Here is a 23,216-nt window from a genome sequence, read left to right as displayed (position 1 = left end):
TGCTGACCTATAACTTTTTCATTTTTCCATATAAGCGGCGGTATGAGGGCTCATTTTTTGCGCCGTGATATGTAATTTTTTGGGGGGTAAAATGGGGAAAAATTGACATTTTTATTTTTACATTTTATTGGGGTAGGCGATTTAAAAATTTTTTTTAACTTTTTTTACTTTTATTTTTACACTTTAATAGTCCCATAGGAGACTATTTATAGCAATAATTTGATTGCTAATACTGTTCAGTACTTTGCATAGGGCATAGCCCTGATCAGTGTTATCGGACGGAGGCAGATGAGGGGACCTCCGTCCACCATTACAGATGATCGGATCACCACGTTAGCACAGCGGACAATCCGATCATGCATTTTTCTGAGCACACTCCCGCAGATGCCATGATCTATATTGATCTGCATTGATCATGGCCCCTGAGGGGTTCATGGCAGACATCCGTCACTACCAGCGGGTCCCTGGCTGCTATCAGCAGCCAGGAACTGCCGCACATGACCTGAGCATCGCTCCAATGCTCGCGGTGATGTACAGGATGTAATTGTCAGGACAAGCTCTGAGTAGACATTGAGGAATACAGAGATTTCAGCTCTGAGGCCTGCAGAGTTCTGAATGCTGCTCTGGGCTGTAGTACATTCTGTAACTAGGTAAGAAATGCTGTGTATTTACAGGAAGTTTTAGTTTTGCAACAGCTGGAGGCACCCTGGTTGAAGAACACTGCTCTTTTACTAAGTTTTCCAACCTGTTGCCCTCCAGCTGTTGCAAAACTACAACTTCCAGCATGCACATACACCAAATGGCACCTAGGCTCTAGGAACTTCCCCTTACCCTTTCAAGCTGCCCTTAGATGGCTATTTACTTGTATGATATGTGACCTTTGACTTAGTATGCTATGTGTTTCAATGCATTCCTTACAAACTGAATAGAGATCTCAGTGTTCTAGATAAATGCGATAAAATTCCAATTTCTACATGTAAAGCCTCTTTACATGTATTACAGGTACTACTTCATACTACTTTACCAGTTAAAGCCTGGCCTTTTCATCTGTACTGGGGATTTTTGTATATTCTACCTGTAGATATAGGAATAGCAGATGATTGGTAGATAATGTTGAGGTGAGAGGTTGAAAGATATACAGTATTCTCTGCTTTTACATTTATAAAAACTAAACATTTCCATGTACTTGGGAATATGGAAAATGTGGGTTTAGGTAACACAACCACTATTCCCGGAGTGCCCAGGCGACAAATATATTTTATAATAAAATCCATAATGGTAAATTTAAAAAATCTATTTTATTATGAAAACATGTCATGTGATCACTTGCTTAAAACAGGGCAACAATAAGGCACTTTGCCCTTGGCAGGGTATTGATTAACAGGGTTAGAGCAGCAAATTGAATCTTTTGCCCCGGTAAGGGTGACTTGCTGCAACAGAATATCTCTTTCATGCAATATGACAAATAGCTTCATATTGAAAACAAAAAGAATGCATAAAAACCTTATGTATACAAAAAGAGTAGGAGCAGCCAAATAGTTACCTGTCAGACCACTGCTCTCATTTTTAGGGCAGAAGATGTAAGAATTGATCTGCTTGGTTGGACTAATGCTCAGGTATTAAATGCTGCAAATGCTTATTGTGTGACATAAGTGACCTATAGAATTACCGTATATGAAGAAACACAACAGTTACTATATTTTTTATGGATGTTACAAGCCCCTTATGAGTCACTTCATCAGTAAACCATATGGCTTAATCGGTCTTGTAAATAGAAAAAGAATAGTTGAGTGTTACCACCACGGACCGAAGGGCCTTGTGTTTGCTTTCACATCCCCCCCTTCCTTGACCAGTGGGACAATACATCATCTCCCTTATTGCTGACATCACAATTTCCCAGGAGAGAGGACTCTCAAAAAGGTTCTTACCACCAAAGAACAAAAAGTATGGAACAACCAATGCTGGACCTTTTCTCTTCTTAGCTCAACATCCCATCGTCTTTATTTACTAGCATCACAATTCCCAGCAGGTTCTCAAAAAACAAAGGGGATAGACCAACCAAGGCTGGCCCCTTTCTCTACTAAGGGAACCATAGTGGGCACATGGGGGGAGATGAATAAAAACCTGTGCAGAGCAGAAGAGATGTAGCAACCAATGAGAGTACTTTTTTATTTTATAAAGGCCTTTTGGTTGCTATGGGCAACTGCACCACTTTTGCTCTGCATAGGTTTTGATAAATCTCCCCCATGGTTTCTATGGTATTAATAGGCCTGATACACAAACATAGAGGAATATTTGTGCAAGATACATTTTTAAACATTACTCACCTGTAACTGTAATTTCAGCTGTTGTGTTTTCCAATGCGTGGCAGGCAGCTAAAAAAATACCTACAAAACAGAACAAAACTATATCAGTGAGTGAACAAATCATCAAATACACTCCGATTCAGCCAATGTATCCCATAAATATTTGTCCGAAGCCAACCAGTCAGAGAATGAACGATATCACTAAAATAAGAGGCACATAGAACCTCATGGCTCAAATGTATCAGTAATGGTGAATTCTTTTCATTTTACATTCTCAATAACACAATAACATTGGCTCGTGTTGTCTGTAGAGACTCTGCATATTTATATATTGCATAATTGGTCCTTAAACATACTAGTTAACTGGGTGCATGTGTAGGAACAGGACAAGTATTTTTTTCTACTGTTTTTTTTTTTTTTTTTTTAAAGCAAGGGATTGAGTTAGTTAACATGTTGTATACTATCACAGTAAAAGCTTCTGGTTCTATTAAACCAATGTGCATACCTCCTGTCTGGTATGTTTACCATCTAGCCATCAACAAGAACACACAGGGCATTTACTGTCATTTTATTAAGGTGAAAGGAATACGTGCTAAAATGTTTTAAACAAAGACATTAATTAATAAAAATAGCTGCTGCCTTGTGATGCCATCTTTCCAAAATGTGCTTCAGCTAGAGAAGATACAAGGGTGGGCACCATTGGTGACATTCTGTAAAAAATGCCACTGATTTTAGCACATGAAGACATGAAGCTTCCATTTTGTTCCACCAAATATGGCAGCTTATATACGCTAGTTTTGTGAACCAAACTGAATCAAATATTTGGTGCAGGAAGATTTATTTATCACCCGATTGTCTTTTGAGGGCCTTGTTCGGTAAGGTCTATATTGCCCCTAACAGACACAATAGCCATCTAATGAAAACCAACTATAAATACTTTGGGGGAGATTTATCAAAACCTGTCCATTTTTCACAGGCCTTTTCAAAAATGAAAGAAGCGATCTGATTGGTTGCAATGGGCAACTCAGCAACTTTTCCTCTGGACAAGTTTTGTTAAATCTCCCCCAAAGAATCCATCAGGATCCACTTTCATTTCTGAACAGATCCATTACCTCCAGTACTGACCCTGTAAAAATTGTCTGATCTTAAAGGACAAGAAAAAAACAAAAACTCATCCTTCATCCGCAGCATAGGGGATACATTTTAGATCATGGGGTGGTCTAAGCACTGGGGCTCCCCACGATCTCCTGTTTGGAGCCCCGAATCTCCTTCACAATGGCACGTCACGACCCCCGCCTGAAGTGGGGGCCGCTACGCCCCTCTATATAGCTCTATGGAAGAGCTGAAGATTGTCGAATGGCTCTCCCATAGAGCTATATGAAGGGGGAAAGATGGCCCCTGCTTCGGGCAGGGGTCGTAACGCGCCACTGTGAAGGAGAGCCGGGCTCCAGACAGAAGATGACGGGGTGCCCCAGCTCTCGGACCCCCACACGATCTAAAACTTATCCCCTATTCATCGGATAGGGGATAAGTTTTTTTCCACGATACTTTAAGGGTCACATGGGTTGCTTTAGATGACTTGAGTTGAGTAACCTCTTACACTGTTCACCACCAAGTTGCCTGGACTATTTTCTGTTCAGGAAAGTTAGTTTCCCAAAATGTAATGTTGAACTGGTGCCTAATATAATATAGAAAAATTTGAGACTGTTCATCATTTTGACAACAAACTTTCACATGTGTCCAAATCTTGAAATTCAGGGTAAAAGAAATTATGCAAACTACATGCTGACACCCATTCACTACAACTTAGGCTCCTTTTACACTGCCATTGTGACCCAGAATGCAGCGGACATTAGAAAAAGGAGGGAAGAATAGCGGGAGAAAAATTATTTTTTCCTGCTACTTCCACTAAAAGGATCCCTTTGTACCCCATCCTGATAACAGACAATAAGGGGGGGGAAAAAAGAGAGCCTAACGGACGTTTTCGGATGGGGCACAACGGCAGTGTGAAAGAAGCCTTATAGAGTAAACAGTGATTTCCTGTTGGCTAGTCATTGTCGAAATATTATTTACATTGGTATAGCAGGTAGACAGCACTGCTGTGGAGTTTGTTTCTTCCAATCAGCGATCATAAGACGTGAAGCCTGAGAGGCATGAAAAATGGGTTCACGTATAAGAGTTCCATATGGTAACTCTTAAGACGTTCCTTAGCCCTTCCGTTCCTCTCTAGAGTCTTTAAGAATACAACACATCATGTTTGTTTTCCTATTGATGCCAAGACCGAGTCATCAGGATGTCTGTGTTGTTGTTTTCACAGTCTGCAACATGACCATGTCGTCAAACTTTTTAAAATGCCAAAGACAGACATAAACCCTTCATAGGAAAAGGCTAAACTATCTAAGATTATTCAGATAATAAGATAATAAATAAGATAATTCATACACTGACATGACTTCTAAGAATTCACATACATAGACTCCATATATGTTAGAACTAAGCCACGATATTTGACAGTAAGGTCAGGGATTATGGAAATTGTGATGGAGACCAAAAAAGTATCTGAGATTCTTTACAGGGTTTCACTAATTTAGGAAATTCTGAGTTAAAAGAGAATCCAGAGTTATTTATTCATTATTTTTAGGGCCCAAAATTCATTAAAATAGTGCACTAACAGTTACTTACCTCTCTGATCCAGTACTGATCCCCTAGTCAGGCTTCTGTTAGCACCCTGGTCTTTTTTTTTTTGGAGTGGACATCCCACACTACGGCCAATCTGCTGCCTCAGTGGTCATGGGCCGTACTCACAACAGTAGCCATAATGACTCAAGGATGGCTCATGAACACTGAGGCCACTGATTTGCTGTAGCAGTCATGTGACATCTGCTAGAAAGGAGACCTGGATGCCAATGGGGGCCTAAAAGGGGACATCACAGGATTGGAGAGGTAAATAACTCTGTTAGTTTGTCCAATATATCCAACACAGAGGAAACCCGGCACTGTTACTTCACATATGGGAATATTTGTATAACCCCTGCAGCCGTCAGACCATCTCGGTGCTCACATACAAGGTGAAATATGAATCCAGTGCAAAGATATAGAAGAATGGAGCACTCACCCGGTCTTTGATGGAGAAAGGCTTCTTTATTGCATCAAGAAAATCTTGGCGTTCTCATGGAGTGGGGGAGAGCGGACAGGAGCAGGGGGGTGGGGGAGTGGGGTGGGCAACGGTCCGTATCCGCTTTCCCGGACTCCATGAGAACGCCAAGATTTTCTTGATGCAATAAAGAAGCCTTTCTTCATCAAAGACCGGGTGAGTGCTCTATTCTTCTATATCTTTGCACTGGATTCTGTTAGTTCGTAATTTTCATGCATTTGGGGCCTGTAAAGATAAATAAATAAAACCTGGATGATCCATTTAATAGTTGAATTGCCTGTTTATTATACTCATCTCATGGAAAGGAGAATGGTTACAAAGAGGGTCTCTGAAGGACCTGCCCTGTAATATACCGACAACCCACTGATTTACATAGGCAATGTGTAATGCTGATGTTTGCCTATGGTGGCACTGCAGGGAAACAGAATACCTACTGCCATGTTGCCCCACAGATTATAGCTGATTGCTGTGGTCCCAGTAGGAGGATACTCTGTGATCAGCTTATTGCCAAGGAAACCTATTAACAAGTAGAGAGCCTGTATGGGGAGAAAAAAAGGAGACCAGAGAGGGCGCCTCGTGTGATACTGTTGGGTGGTAGAGGGAAAAGGAAGGGAAGTAGGTGCGGGGCTTGCAGGCCCCTTAGGTAGTAACTGCTCACCTTAGAGCAAGTATTAAACTTGCATATCAACCCAATGCACGGGTTACAAGATAGCCGGAACCGCTGCTGAGCCTGAGGTAACAGGTGAGGTAAAAACCGTCTCCTGGAGAGAGTAGGTGATCATAAAAGAGCAAAATGACCTCGCAAATGACGCTGCTGGTTCCGTGGAGATGTAGGAATAAACCAAAATCCAAGGTGGAATATTGTAAAAGCTTGTGGATTTTATTGCAAATGAATAAAATCAATAAAAGCAATAAAAAAGCGATACAAGTTGAGATTACGCGTTTCGGGGGAGCCACCCCCTTCTTCAGATCCTACATCTCCACGGAACCAGCAGCGCCATTTGCGAGGTCATTTTGCTCTTTTATGATCACCCATTAACAAGTAGGGCTGTCCATAGCAGACAACCACTTCAAGGAACCACCAGATGAACAACCATGGACTATTTGCTTTAATTAAACATGTAAACCAATCACTGCAACTAAACTATGTGGAACAGTGGGTTAAGGGATATATTGTTGGGATACATTTTTACTTTACTCCATTAAAAACATCTTATTGCGGTGGTCTTTGTAACTTACGTGGACCACCATACAAAGATGATTTTAATGGATTGAAATTAATGTTCTCAAGTTTAAGCTTGTGCCTTCACCCACTTTTCCACTGGATGTCTGTGGCCGTGTACCCCATCTGCTGTTCTGGATCACTGGCTTGCAAGAAAATGTTTTCTTTATTTCCGAGAGCCATTCCAGAATCAGCCTTTGCTCTAGTTGTATTACAGCAATACCATGACTGGTCCAACACATGAACTACTTAGATTAGAAAAAAAAAAAAAAAAGATAAAAATTGCATAAACTATTTGCTTTAAACTAACACAAATGGTTATCTATACACAACGGTAATATATCATTTTTTGTATTAATATTGTACCGTCTTTTAGCCACTAGAGCAAAGGCAGTCTAATCTTTAGCAGACCCATTAAATTATAATTATGGTACATTTCCTACTGTCTTAGTGTGGGAAGTCAGGTAAGGACAATCCCAAAATGTTTTTTTTCTAGTCTACCGATCTAAAGCTCCTAGACATTAAACGCCAACAGTTTGATCTTGAGCCAAGAAATCTATTTGGATGTTTCCCCTTAAGGTGAAGAAAATTCCCAGCTAGCAGTTTAATCCCATTTACAGCTGGATTTAATCCTTTAACCTGGTCACAGCTGGCTGCAATTGGATTTCATGCAAATTTCATGGTAGGGTACGTTTTATAGATCCCTCTTTTATGGACACAAAGTTAATTTTTAATGGAATAAATTCATATGGATCTTGTTATAGGCATGCCATATAGTGTTATAGGGCTGTATTACACAAATTGATTATTGGCTGAACAGATTAATGTTGCAAATGCTGATATGTCAGCTGATCGGGTCAAAAAAATGATTGGCCATGTAATGGGGGATGTGTAGCTGGAGAATGATTGAAGTGAAGGGCCTTGTTATTGGCTCTGTAAATGAACGCTGATCTATGAGATCAGCTCAAAGGGCCATGTAATACAGCCTACAGAGTGGCAAAGGGAAAAACTTGGCGTAGGAAGATGGCATTGATCACATACATCATAATCATTAACATGTAAACCTCATGTCTCCTCCTCCTGACCAATTCAATACAAAGTAATTACTGAGAAAAATGTCTGTCACTCGCTATTCATCTTATTTGTCACACTAATAAGGCACATATGTTTCAGGACTTAAAGGAAACATGTCATGTAGAAGAAGGAGCACAGTGCTCCCTGCTGACATCTCTGTCCATTTTAGGAACTGTCCAGAGCAGCATATGTTTGCTATGGGGATTTTCTTCTACTCTGAACAGTTCTTAAAATGGACAGAGATGTCAGCAGAGAGCACTTGTGCTCGTGATGTCAGCAGAAAGCTCTGTGTTCCAAAAAGAAAAGAATTTCCTCTGTAGTATTCAGCAGCTAATAAGTACTGGAAGGATTGAGATTTTTAATAGATGTAATTTACAAATCTGTTTAACTTTCTGGTAGTGTTGAGCGGCATAGGCCATATTCGAATTCGCAATATTTCGCGAATATATGGACGAATATTCGTCATATATTCGCAAAATTCGCATATTTGTAATATTCACGTTTTATTTTCGCATATGCGAAAATTTACATATGCGAAAATTAGCATATACAAAAATTAGCATATGCGAAAATTCGCACGCCAGTCTCACACAGTAGTATTAGAGCCTTCTTTACACCACACAAACTGGAAGCAGAGAGGGATGATCACTGTGATGTGTACTGTGAAAAAAAAAAAAAAACAATATTCGTAATTACGAATATATAGTGCTATATTCGCGAATATTCGCAAATTCGCAAATAAAATTTGCACTGCGAATATTCGCGAGCAACACTACTTTCTGGTACCAGTTGATTAAAAAGAAAAGTTTTCCACCGGAGTACCCCTTTTAGGCTATTTTCACACAGTGTCTTGCAGTGTCCATCAGACATGTATATTGGGTGATTTCCCTAATGTATACCCTGAAATATACCGTTTTTTAAATGTGTTTTTTCCTACGGTAAACAAATAGACTTTTATGTCAACCACCTGAATAAAGGCCAAAATGACACTCTTCTGATTCCATTAGGTAATGTGAATCTTAGGAAATATTTATCACATATACTTGGAGATATGGCATATGACACATGAGCACTGAAAACGCAGTGGGAAATTAGGTAATTCCTAGTTCATTTTTTAAAATTACATCTAAAAACTTAAATATGATATAATATTATAATATTAAGAGCTTATTGTTTTTGCAAACTTCTATTCACAGACTATTGACATACACACGGGACATAGGGGGGAGATTTATCAAAACCTGTCCAGAGGAAAAGTTGCCCAGTTGCCCATAACAACCAATCAGATCGCTTCTTTCATTTTTAACAAGGCCTCTGCAAAATGAAAGAAGCGATCTGATTGGTTGCTATGGGCAACTGGGCAACATTTCCTCTGTGCAGGTTTTGATAAATCTCCCCCATAGAGTTTGTCTAGAAATCCTTCCTAGAATGTCTCGCTTATAGTGAGCGGGTACCTTAATGTGCTCTGTTTTTATTCAGGTAAAACTAACAACTGGGTGCAGCGATCCTTTTCCCTCCGCAGTCTCCTTCAGCTAATTACATTGCCGCCATTAGCCAAGCTAAACAGGAGGAGGAGAAAGGTCCTGATTTACTTGTGCTCTATGTAACTGCTGGAGACGTCGCTCGGGGCTTCTGGTCCGGGCCTTTGAAGTGGTTGGGCCCGGCTTGTGCCAAGTTACTAAGCGATGTATCTTCTTTCCTGACGGGTAAGTTAGAAGTGCACCCTCTACGCAGTAAGCTGCACACAGTTTATGAAGAAGTGTCAAGTAATATATAGGTGTTATTTAACTCCTTAATAGGGAGGGAAGGATCCATCATTTTTAGTTATATGGCTGATGAGTTAGCAGCTTTATAGGTTAATGGTAAGTCATTACTTGGCTGTTAAATGTAAGGTCACTTTTACAGCGGCAATTCTCAGAAGTATCCCATTCATTTACATAGCAGATAAACTAGTTTTTAAAGACAAGCTTAAAACCATGCTAGATCATACGCATTACATAATGTGTGCACATGTGCATTATCTTCTCGATCACGCTGAGTGCTTAAAGGGGTACTCCGCCCCTTGACATCTTATCCCCTATCGAAAGGATAGGGGATAAGATGTCAGATCGCAGGGGTCCCGCCGCTGGGGACCCCCGGGATCTCGGCTGCAGGACCCGCCTGTTGCGGCTTCCGGCAGTGCTGGAGGCTCTCATCCTAACGCCTCACGACCACAGTGACGTGAGATCGTGACGTCACCACTCCGCCACGTGTGACATCACGCCCCCTCCCATAGTCTTGCATTGAGGGGGCGGGGTGTGACGTCACACAAGGGCGGAGTCGGGACGTCACGATCTCACGTCACCATGGTCGGGAGCCGAAGTCTCCAGCGTTTCTGGAAGCCGCAACAGGTGGTCCGGCAGCCGAGATCCTGGGGGTCCCCAGTGGCGGGACCCCTGCGATCTGACATCTTATCCCCTATGCATTTGGATAGGGGATAAGATGTCTAGGGGCGGAGTACCGCTTTAACTGTACCCTAGTCTTCCTGAATGCTCCCATAATCTCCTTACTAGTGTATGAATGTAGGGTCAGACTGTCCAACCAGAGGACCAGGGAATTTGGTTGGACAAAGTCCCTGATGCAAAGAACCCCAAAGGTCCAGCAGAAGACAGTGCCATTTGGAGGGGGCTTTGGAGCCAACCACTTACCACCAGGGTCTATTTCTTATCAATGATTCACAAATGAACTATGAGATCTTATGATATACAAAATGATTTGTGGACATGTAGATGTTCTCCATAGATGGTGGGTAAATCAATTCCTCTGATGGACACTGGGAACCCCAATCTGACATTGACTGAATGGCTCAGCCATAAAACAGATATGTACTTCATATAATGATATTATTTTAACATAAACTAATAAATAAGGGATCAATTATAATTATATTACTTTAATTATTATCTTTAAAAGTAGTAGTCTTACAATAACAACGATGTAGGGCCAGATAAATTCTAATTACAAGTTGTAGATACTGTATATATGGACAAGGTTATGAGATCAGGGCACATACAGCCACATTGTAGTTTCTTTTTATGACTGCAACTTCTAGAGCAACTCAGTCCTACTAAACACTAAAATGCAGCTATATTGCGACCATGTGAGATTGATAAATTTTCCATTTAACATGGTAGCACCATAATCTTCCATCCTATTTTATAAAAGCCTATATATAACTGCTGTACACAATTCATACAATAGAAAAAAAAAAGAAATAAGTCCATCCAAGTTCTAGCTTTTAGTGATATCAGTGTAGAAAGCTACACAAGTGAGTATGTACCTTAGGGGCGGGGCATGCGGCTGCTAAATAGCTCTTCTAGGGAGGGCCTAGTCCTGATTGGTCCATTCTCTTTCCTAATACGTGGGGAAAACCTGTGCAGACCTTCTTAAAAAGAACTGTTTAGCTAATAAATAAGAAGGTGGGGAATTGGTTCAAGATAGTTTTTCTGACATTTGTTCTGGATAGCTAAACTTAGCACCATAATGATGGTCCAGGGGTTCTTTTGTGTTTGCCACTACCATACATTATAAAGAACAAGTATATCATTCAGTGTATGATTTATCTTCTTGGTCACTTTTGCCCATCCATAGGAATGGCTTAAAGGGGTACTCCGGCCCTGAGACATCTTGTCCCTTATCCAAAGGATGTTGGGGACACCCGCAATCTTGTATTCGCCACCCACCTGTTTGAGCTGCACGCCGCAGTGCCAGCTCACAAACAGCCGGGTGGCGACCACGGGGCCGGAGTATCGTGACCTCATGACTCCGCCCCATGTGACGTCACCCCCCGCCCCCCGCTATGCAAGTCTATGGAAGGGGGCGTGATGGCTGTCACGCCCCCTCGCATAGACTTGCATAGCGGGGGGGGTGACGTCACACGGGGGCGGAGTCATGACATCAGGTTACACTATTCATGGTGTCTTGCCTGATGCTTCTCACACGTCTCAGCTCATGACGCTACATGGAGATCTTTCTTAGCAGTCTCAGAAATGTACAGTGGTCCCTCAAGTTACAATATTAATTGGTTCCAGGACGACCATTGTATGTAGAAACCATTGTATGTTGAGACCAGAACTCTATGGAAACCTGGTAATTGGTTCTGAAGCCACCAAAATGTCATCCAAAAATAGGAAAAAGTGAGAATTAAAGAAAAATAAGTAGATAACTAATATAGATAAAGCAAATCCTTGCATATAAAAGTAAGTAAGAGCTGCTGGGAGCTGTAAATCACTGTCTATGTCAGTGTTTCCCAAGAAGGGAGCCTCCAACTGTTGCAAAACTACAACTCCCAGCATGCCCGGACAGCCTTCAGCTGTCCGGGCATGCTGGGAGTTGTAGTTTTGCAACAGCTGGAGGCACCCTAGTTGGGAAACACTGGTGTATGTAGAGGACAGGAGCTTCTTCAGGGTCCTGTACAGAACCCACAATGTCCTAAAAAAGTAACATGGAGCCACCCACACCTGGTGTCCAAAGGAGATGGTATCTCTGGTACAGGTAAAGAGTACAGAACATGTAATACCTCCCTGTACTGTAGGGGGCGCTACCAGACACCAGTCAGTGCATACGCTTCAGTAATACAGGGGTTTTACCAGTGAATGTCCATTCTGATTGGTCAGTTCTTCCAGCCATTGACATGTTTCACAGATCTGGACTGTCTGTAGCATTGTATGTTGAGTCTGGTTTCAACTTACAATGGTCCAGAAAAGATCATTGTATGTTGAAACTATTGTATGTTGAGGCCATTGTAAGTTGAGGGAATCACTGTAATTACTGTTTTTATGACAGAAAAAAATCACCTGAAATTTTGGAAACCTCCTTAGTTCACATCCTCTGATCTAGTTTACACTGGACACCATCCAGCCAATGTCAAACACAACTCTTTCCTTATATTACTTACAAGCCATTTTCCCATTGAATTCCAGGCCAGGCATTCAGAAGACAAGTGACAGCAAAAAAGGCTTATAATTTCCATGCATGAAATTCTGTCTAACAAGCTTGACAGATAACATTCCAAAGTCTCGCATCAAATGCCTTGGAAGGTAGCAATTATTTGATGGGAATCACGTGTAGAACTATCAGATGTGCAATTTGAAGGAACAAAAAAACATCTACACTACATTGCACTAATATGTTAGAAAATTACACAAATAGCAATTTACTAGCCATTGCCGCCTTTCAATTATGAGTTGGTAAGATGTTTCCGGGGCTAAGGCATATAGGAAAACGCAAAGGAATCATTATTTTAACTGGTGTCTTAGAGGATGAAGGTACAACAAATCAGTACCTATACTGCAAGGGAAAACTCAGAGGAGCCGACTCTCAATAATGTGAAAGTGTAGATAGATGTTTCAGGGTATTTGCCTCCATCAGTATAGACCATGGTGCTGGTTGACTAGAGAGATACCTTAGATGAAGGGGGACTTACTCTCACTCTGAGATCAGTAGTGTCTTGTCTAGGGGTGGAATTACATAGGCAGACAGCAGTTTCATGGCTCTTGCCCCTCACCAGCAACCTGCTCCGTACTGACAAGGTGAAAAAAAAAAAAAAACAGCTGTCTACAGATAGACGACTCTTCCTCTTGGAGGAGACTGTGGTTTGGCTAGTTGGAGATAGTTTCTTCCTTCTGGAGGAGGGTGCATTTGCATTGTTAAAAGGAAAACTAAAATGAAAGTCTTAGAAACAAGAAAGAAATGTCTAGTGCAGTTTTTTAGCTTTTCTTTATTTAAAGCATACATACCGGTATTTAGAACATGACAAAACGAAACAGGTGCTGTGTTTGGGTAGGTTATCCAAGCTTACTCATTTGAGTAAGGTTGGATAATCCGACCGAAATGCGTCACCTGTTTCGTCTAGTTCTGAATATGTCTGTCTGATTAAAGTCTATCTCATTTACAATTAAAAAATCTAGTTTTCCCTGTTATCCTGCTGTTCCTGAAAGGGGTTTTCCAGCATAAAAAAATTATAAATCAACTTACTAATATAATGTCATCAGCCATACTGCACAGATCTCTCCATATCAGCTCATATCACCCATCCTTTCTGCCCTCCTGTCTACTCAGGACAAAACCAATGACATGAAGAGGGGAGCTCATATTACTGCCCATTAGCTGCAATTAGCTGCAATTACTACAATTAGCAGGAAGCCTTTCTCAGTCACAGTACTTTTAGACACAAAATGCCCACTGCTGTCTTATGTGAGAAATGCTTCCTGCTTCCTTTAAATCTAATGAGCAGTAATATAAGCTCCCTTCTTACATCAATTGGCTTATCCTGAGCAGACAGGATGAGAAAGGGGAGAAAGGACAAGAGCTCTGCGTTCAGAGAGTATGGCAGAACATCACAGTACAAGCTAGACAGCTCAGCTGATAATGGAATATCTGTGCAATATGGCTAATAACATTATATTAGTAAGTTGCATTATTAAACTTAAAGGGGTATTCCGGTTAAAAACTATTTTTTTTTTATGTCAACTGGCTCCAGAAAGTTAAACAGATTTGTAAATTACTTTTATTAAAAAATCTTAACCCTTCCAGTACTTATCAGTTGCTGAAGTTGAGTTGTTCTTTTCTGTCTGACACCTCTGTCTGTCTCAGGAACTGTCCAGAGTAGGAGGAAATCGCCATAGCAAACCTCTCATGCTCTAGACAGTTCCTGAGACAGACAGAGGTGTCAGCAGAGAGCATTGTTGTCAGACAGAAAAGAACAACTAAACTTCAGCAGCTGATAAGCACTGGAAGGATTAAGATTTTTTAATAGAAGTAATTTACAAATCTGTTTAACTTTCTGGAGCCAGTTGATATTTAAAAAAAAGTTTTTCACTGGAATACCCCTTTAATGACAACATACATAGGTTGTTTCTCTCTCCTGAAAACCCCTTTAAGGTTATTGACAAGAAGGAAAGAAAAATCCCTACTCCAGTGACTTCTCAGAATCCACCCTTAGGTCATGTTTACACATTTTTAAATTTTTTACATTTTCTACAGTGTATGAACATAGCCTTAAGATGTTTGGCTTTCCAATCCCCTGTGATGAGTTATCGACACCAGGGGGAGACTAGTCTAGACATATATTTGTAGCAAAACATGTCGGCATATCAAATTAAGAATTTCACATGAAGTCCATGCAATTCACAGAGCACACTCCTAAATAAATTGACTATGCCCCAATATGGTGTTTAGACAACCCCTTTAAGTGATGTATTTCCAATAAGATAGAATATTTCCTGGTAAACTTCCACAGTCAATGGATAATGGTCAATACTGTGGCCAGTGATTGTCAGAGCAACACTCCCTTTTATCTAATAGTGAGCAATGGGGACCAGGAACAGCAGTGGGGGGGGGGGGGGGGGGGGATCATGGCAAGCGAATACACATTTTAAAGATCTTTTAGCCCAGCTTGGCCACATCAGAACATAAACAGATTGGGAAAGCTGGATATCAAGTGGGTATAAGGGAGTCTTTACTTTGAGCATATACTGTACCTACCAATATTCTGGCCATATCAGAGGCTATAACTTTATATAGTCAAAACTACAAGTGTTATATACTTCAGGGTAGAGATATATGTGAATGCATGGCCACCTGTCCTGTATAGTGATTGCAATAGGGGGTCAAGTTACATCAGGGTCCCAAAGGTCAGATAACCTTAAGGCCATGTTCACACATGCGGAATTTCCATGTGGAATTCTGCATCGGAATTCCGCAGAGGATTCAGGAGCAGCAGAGTACCATTGTATTCATTGAGATTCTGCTGCACTGTGCACACAGCGGAAATTCAGTTTTTCGTGTTCGCAGAAAGAATTAACCTGTTCATTCTTTCTTGCGTACTCCACACGGAATGCATAGCCGTCTATGAGACAGGGCCTTCTCGTGTGGTCTTATCGCCGGCTTGTTATGCCAGCGCCCGCAGTCTCTATAATGTCCGCACAGAGATATGCGGACATTCCAGTAGTGTGAACATGGCCTAATGTGGCTATGTTTACATGTATAGCTATATTCGTAACCCTAGCTACAAACATCCATCTTGAAAACGTGCGTTAATGTAATAAATTGGTTAATTTACTTTGGTTCAAGATCTGCAATCTTTAGAATGTCTATGTACAGAGTAAACATTGTATGAATTATATATGCCCCAGACTGCACAAAAAGTGATGGGGTGGTAACTACACCAACAAAAAGGTCAATTTCACGCTCTCTATAAATTCCATGCATTGACTCTACAGTAACACCAGTGCGTCTCTAACTGGCCGGGGTGACCTTTGAGCACTTGTTCCATTCAATACAGGTTACTTTGTATAGCACCTCTGATGTCACCGCCATGAGATGAGTGCTGTAAGGTGTGGAACCTGGACACGGATCTCAGACAGTCTACTCCCACCAATGACTCAAGTCAGTTACACCTCCTTCTGCTCTCATTCCCAAAGAGGGGAGTTGTCACTAAACATTGTCTCCCTGACCACCTCCCAGCCACGTGCTTCCTGGACTGAGAAACCTGTGAGAAGCTGCCTTTTTGCTATCTTAGGAATGCAGAAGTAATAGGTGAGACATTCTCATCCAGCTCAGCAGAAGAAGGCATGAGATGACAGCCTGTAATTGCTGCAATTGTATGTGCAATGTATATATAGCAAGAGGGAGACAAAGGAAAGCAGACACGGGAGATCATTTCCCACAGAAATAATTAAAAGAATATTACTAGTAATTATAGATCATTATCTGTTCACCCAACTTTCCTAGGAACCCAGTAAAAAATGGCTGATATGGAGGCTACCCTTGTAACTCCACAGAGGTCGATCCAGCTTTGCAAACTGCTGAATACCAAAAGCCGTGCTTCATATGGCTGTATAAGAAGCAGAAAAATATCCTATCTCAGAAAATGCTTGGTTACCTACTAACAGACTACAGTACATGCCCGAGACAAATCGTGGTTCACTAGCAAAAAGATGATTTGGCTATAACAGTTTGCATGATCATTTCTGCTACTGTTATATAAAAGAAAATTAAGTGGAGTTTACCACATAAAATACCATGAAGTGTAATTGTGACATCACTAAAAACAAATATGACAGAAAAGATATATAAACAGTTAGGATTATTAAGACCTTAAAGGGGTACTCCGCCCCTTGACATCTTAGGGGGTAAGATGTCTGATTGCGTGGGTCCCTGCTGCACCCGGCGTTCATTTAGAGCGTCGGGTGTAGCGCCGGAAACTCGTGATGTCACGGCCACGCCTCAATGCAAGTCTATGGGAGGGGGCATGATGGCTCTCCCATAGACTTGCATTGAGGGGGCTGGGACGTCACGAGCCTCCATCTCGCGTCGCCAGTCATCTGGCATGGTGCGAAGCTCGCTCTGTGCACCGGATGTCTGGGGTGCCGCAGCCGAGATCACGGGAGTCCCAGCGGCAGGACCCCCGCTATCAGACATCTTATCCCCTATCCTTTGGATAGGGGATAAGATGTCTGGAGGTGGGGTACCCCTTTAAAGAGAATCTGTCAGCTGTATTGTCTGTAAAGAGCTGCAGGCACGGTTGGATAGTTGTTAGGGTATAAAAACAAACTGCACCTTTAACTGGAATTCATGGTGGTGGCCAGACTTATAACATCTACTTTTTACTTCGCAGTCAAGTGTCAAGGAGGGAGAGCTAAGCTGTTCAAGTGCCACAGCCTGGCACATTTCCTTTTTCATCACCTCCAGCATCTACTGACTGATGTACAGTGCACTGAATGTCAATCAAAGAGGAGCTGGGAGTTGAGGGCGAGTGAGGAGGCATGACAAGCTGTGGCACTTGAGCAGCTGGGCCCTGCCTCCTTGACACTTGGGGATTTTGTAAATATGGCAACCAATATTAGCCCCAAATTAGATTCTCTATTGAGAGGCCCTATGGCTGTCCTGATCCAAATGGAGCCACCAAAGCACATTTTAGGCTATGTATTTAGGTTATGCTCGGACCATATTTGTCTGTTTTTTCTTGTAAATTTGTTTCACCAGTTTTTTGCCCCACTATTTTGCCAATATATTCCCAAATTTCACGATGTACATTTACTACCTTCAACAATGTCTCCAAGTGTTAGCTTCAATGCCCCAGTGTTGCCAGCTGCAATATCCAATATATGAAGCTCAGCTCATCCATGTTGCTTTTGTCTATGTGAGGGCCTTTCTGTGTTTGTCCACATGTAGCTCACTACCCCTGTACTAGGGGGTCAGCATAGGAGGAGATGTAGCTCTGTCTATCTTGTTATTATCAGTCTGTCCTGAACTTATTAAGCTTCAATGCACATTAAGTTTTGGCCATGCCTTGGTGCTTTGCCCATCATATTAGTTCTCATTGCACCTTGGGTGGGGACTTACCCCTTCAGGCCCAGGTTGTCATTCTGGGACTGTAGAGAAATAATGATCGGCAAAGAAACAAGCTATTATACAACTAGTTTAACATTTACCATGGACAGTATACTAAAGAGATTTTTTATCAACTAAATCTAATACTTCTGTAGCAAGCGTAGAAGGAAAGTAACGGAGCACTCACGCTGCGACTTCTGTATGGAGGCTGGAAGCTGGAACTCAATCCCGGTATTCCATGGCAGGGAGGTGAAAGGTGTAACGAGGGGAGCCTTAGGCTCCCCTCGTTACACCTTTTGCCTCCCCGCCATGGAATACCGGGATTGAGTTCCAGCTTCCATACAGAAGTCGCAGCGTGAGTTCTCTGTTACTTTCCTTCTACGCTTGCTACAGATGTTTACAGTGTATCACACACGTAGAGCACCTCCAGACACTCTAGCTCCCTCCGATCCATCTTCTCATCCCAGGTGTAACATGCTCACCTAACGGTCAGCATACCGCAGGTCGGTGTTCACATTACACTAGAAGAGTAGAGTACTTGTGCCGATTCCTCTCCCTTTTGGGTATTCTTTGAGATTTGGACTAAATCTAATACATCTTTCTTAAAGGGAACAATTAAAAAGCTATATATATATATATATATATATATATATATATAATCCCCCACTGGACTCCTACATATCGAAAGACCTGATATTTAAATTAATAAGTTATAATGATTCTTAACCCACATTACATATATATATATATATATATATATATATATATATATATATATAATATCAGTTTGCTCAGCTCCTCCAGCTCTATAATATGATGCCAATGGATTAGATAACATTTTTACAGTGACAGGTTTATCTTAAATTTGCCCAAATCTCAAGAACTACATAGGTCTTATTGAACTGACAGGCCAGTTTCTGTGAGTACTTTCTAGGCTGAGTAAGCAGCTGCCTCCACCATGAATTACTTATGGGTGGACTGTAATATAATTTTACATAAAAATGTCTAAATACTTTACAGGCCTACAGTAACACATTGTATAGGTATTCCAGCAGAGTCATACATGTCTATTTAGCTGTGTATACACCATAATATGCATTTTTATGTTCTCCAGTCACCTGAACCCAATAAACATACCAATACCATTACTTCTCTAAACCTTGGGAGGCACTCTGCCTTACTTGAATATTGGCTGACGCTCCCCACATTACTGGATCGTTCACGTTTTACTGGTCCTGTCCTATAAAACCGTACCTTCTCCCTGCACACGTCACTCATTTTATGTATGCTCTTAGCATGTCTAAAAAGGAACATTCTTTCATAAACTGTATAGAAATAATCCTGTTTGGAACCCAATCATAGTGCTAAGTTAGATGTGTCGGCAGAGAACCTCCATCTCAAGAGCGTTTATGCCTTATTTACCTGGCTCATTATTGTATGCGCCCCATATTACAACTTCATTATTGAAATAAATCAGATTGAAGAAGTGGAGGGGATTGGGACAGTGACTGCATGATAACCACCTTAAAAAAAAGACACTACTGTAGTTTAAAGGGGCTGTCCAGTTTGGACTATCTATTTTCATACACCCAACTAGGACATTCTGAGTTAATAGAATGGGGTTCTCCATCCAAGACCCTTATCTCTTGGCCAAAGAGGCTACTAATATCATCTAACTCTGAAGGCCCTTTTTACCATAGACATGATGTAATGCTTAATTTCACCTGAGATGGTGCTACAGAGTAACTTAACACTTAAAGGGATGCTCCACTGCTCAGCGTTTGAAACAAACTGTTCCGAAAGCTGGAGCTGGCGCTGGTGCCGGAACTCGTCTTATCCTTGTCCCTTCATGACGTCACGCCCCGTCCCCTCAATGCAAGTCTATGGGAGGGGGCGTGACGGCTGTCACGCCCCCTCCCATAGACTTGCATTGAGGGGACGGGGCGTGACGTCATGAGGGGACTATGATGTCACAAGCTCCTGGCACCGGCTCCAGCATTTGGAACAGTTTGTTCCAAACGCTGAGCAGCGGAGTACCCCTTTAAGGTGCATTCACACTATGGAATCTCTGCCTAGATATATTCCAGGTGGAGATTCCATCTGCTAGGACAACGCAGATCTGCTCTGTATACATTGACGCCAATACTGTCTGCTCGGAATTCCACCAAAAATTTTACGTGTTCTTTCTTTCCGCAGTGTGAATGGGTCAACGGAAAATCCATTCACACCAATGTTTTCTTCATACAGTGGAATTACCGATCAGGATTTCTAAGCAAAATTCTGTGTGGAATTTCTGTAGTGTGAATGGGCCCTTACTGCCAAGTTTGCTCTCAGAGAACAGTTGATTGTTGGGGATCCCAATGGGGGGGAGACAACTTGTTGTCAATGACTCTTTTAAAAGGGTCGAAATCCGAGAAACTATTTAAGGTTTGCTTATCACAGGTTTTATAAACTTGGCATTGAACATGTGGTTGCCATTATAAATCCAATGGAGCATACAGCTTACATACAGCCTGCTGCATTACAAGAACTAAAGAAATGTTAATGTAGACCCTGTTACAAACACGCATACTATACTTACCTTTAATGTATTGAAAATGACTATTATATGTGTACTAACATATCTGGGGACCATTTAGTATTGTCAATGATAGAGCATGTATTACCAGTAAAATACTTAGAATACAGTTTCCAGGAACCTTTTATTGCTTGGCACCTCACAAGAAAAGCGCTAAACAATGACCCACAAAGAGAACAATATAACGTGATCACTGAATATCATTACCACGTTGCCTATTGTATGGTTTTCAATGGTTTATTTTCCATGCACAGGACATATGAATACATTAAAAGACTCAGGGAAGTAAAATGATACCCAGCAATTCAGAAAACATAGAAGTATCCCTGGACATCAAGGGGGGATGGCAACTGGTGTAAACATCACAACTAAGCAGAGTTCTGTGGGTAGTGAAGGTATTCATACATGCACCCACACAATCCAGCATCATGCACAAAATGCTACTATTCATCATGTCCAGAACCAATTCATTATTATGTATTAAAGGGGAAGAGCATAGTTATACAATAGGTTTTCCATATCACAAATCAGTGGGAGCGTCACAGTCTCTCAGTGGATTGGACTGTCATGATCACAAATTGATGGCCCATCCTTAGGAAAGACCATCAATGTTTATTGTAAACAAAAGCCCTCACCCAACATCCATATTATGGTATCTCTGGGCGGATAGTCTGAATGCAGGAGCCGTTGTAAAAATCCATCAGTGCTTAGACTGCGCAGACCTGTGCCGTTACCGTTGATAGCGATGCAGTCTGTGTGGACTTTTTTTTTTGCAGGTCCAGAATCCTAAATTTCCACAGCTGAATTTTCTGCCACAGAAATTCCACAGTATGAATTTCAGAATATTGGTTAAAAAATGTGCATCATCTTCTGAGCCAGAGACTTGCCTCGAGACTACATGGATTTGGATGAGACCTCCGGCAAATCTGCCTACAGATTACGATTGTCTCGGGGCAAGTCTAAGGCTTAGAAGTTGCCACATATTTTAAATGGACACTGTCAGAATCAAAAACTGTTTATACTTAGTACATCTTGGCAAAACATTAAATGGGTATTCCAGAATATTTTTTTATTTGACTATACTACAGGGACTGTAAAGTTATTGTACTTCATAATATAGTGTCTGCATTTTTCCCAGCTTGCAATGCGGCCGAGACCTGACTCACTAGTCAGCTGATGACAGGGAGCCTGTCTGCTTCAATGGGTGGAGCGATCACTTGGTGGGAGAGAGATCAATCTGCAACTAATGCAACAGCTGTAGGCACCCTGATTGAAAACCAAAGGTCTTTTGAATGGATGCAGCTCATTTATGTTTCATTGGGTGGGGTAGCTCATGTGTGGGAGGGAGGAAAATGGAATTGTGGGATTTGTAGTCAAAAAGAGAAAAGTGAAACAGGAAATACTAGTTCACAAAGTGAAGTGAATGCATGGTAAGGGAGGGTGGCTCAGTGCTTGCCTCGGTCACGACACTTCCTGAGCAGTGGATGTCAGGATAAGTGAGCAGCAGAACAGTGGGATTTGTGAGCCAAATACCGCTAGACACATAAAAGTGCACATAAAGAACCCTCATGACCTAGTGAGTAACATATATAAGCATTATTTACTTCTGTGATATGACAGGTAAGCTGTAGACATATATCCTGCCACCCGAACCATCATTGGATATACCCTTTAATTAGTTCAGGCCATTTTACTCCTATTTTGGATTAAAACAGGCATATGTAATGACGGTCATAGTAAATTCTTCCTTCTCTCCCTATCACCAATATATATATATATATATATATATATATATATATATATATATGCAAATCCTGGTTATTCAAGTACACAACCAGTGGATAGGTGTGGCGGGGTTTCCGACATAAAGCGACCATGTGTTTCTAGTCCTAACAAACCCTTGTGAAGATGGGCCAGATTCTGTAAATACCCATTATACTATTGTATTAGGTCTAGATTTTGGGGGGCTGGTATACTCAGGGTAAGAAACCACCTTGGCCTCAGTTTTATTACTTTCATTCAGTTTACTACCTGCTGTATATATATATATATACATATATATATATATATATATATATATATATTTATCTGTCCTAAGGTAAAAAAAACTATATATATATATATTTATCTGTCCTAAGGTAAAAAAAACAATATATATATATATATATATATATATATATATATATATAGTAGAATAAAGGGTCCCGCAGCACTCCAATAGTGATCAAATAAGGTTTATTTCCTCATGGTAAGATACAACGTTTTGACCGTCACCACGGCCTTTTTCAATCATAGCTAGAAAAAGACCGTGCTTGAAAAAGACCGCGGTGACGGTCGAAACGTTGTATCTTACCATGAGGAAATAAACCTTATTTGATCACTATTGGAGTGCTGCGGGACCCTTTATTCTACTATACATCACTACTGCTGCCAGTGCCGACTGGGCCCGCTTGCACCCGCTGCATCTTTGCATCTTTGGTGTGCGGCTCTTCCTTGCTATCTGCTATA

The 23,216-nt window shown here is 41.2% G+C and overlaps 1 protein-coding gene across 11 annotated transcripts in view; it reads right to left on the bottom strand.

Moving 5' to 3' along the window:
* The window catches only part of TGFA (transforming growth factor alpha), a 142,647-nt gene that overhangs the window by 33,397 nt on the left and 86,034 nt on the right, over positions 1-23,216 (bottom strand). For 5 of the 11 annotated variants that reach the window (XM_056571444.1, XM_056571445.1, XM_056571448.1 and 2 more), the window contains one exon: positions 2,328-2,387. Coding sequence is in view for 4 of the 11 variants with exons in the window: in XM_056571441.1 (XP_056427416.1) it covers positions 2,328-2,387 (60 nt within the window). In the remaining 7 variants the exon portion in view is untranslated. Of the gene's footprint in view, positions 1-1,024; positions 1,076-2,327; positions 2,388-8,723; positions 8,839-8,965; positions 9,011-9,210; positions 9,347-23,216 lie in introns of those variants that run through there. The other 6 variants (XM_056571447.1, XM_056571450.1, XM_056571449.1 and 3 more) reach the window with 5 other exon arrangements.

The sequence above is a fragment of the Hyla sarda genome, chromosome 4 (assembly GCF_029499605.1).
Source record: "Hyla sarda isolate aHylSar1 chromosome 4, aHylSar1.hap1, whole genome shotgun sequence".
In the NCBI taxonomy this organism is placed as follows: domain Eukaryota; kingdom Metazoa; phylum Chordata; class Amphibia; order Anura; family Hylidae; genus Hyla; species Hyla sarda.
The sequence above is the reverse complement of the archived record's forward strand: the minus strand, read 5'-3'. Positions and strand labels throughout refer to the sequence as shown.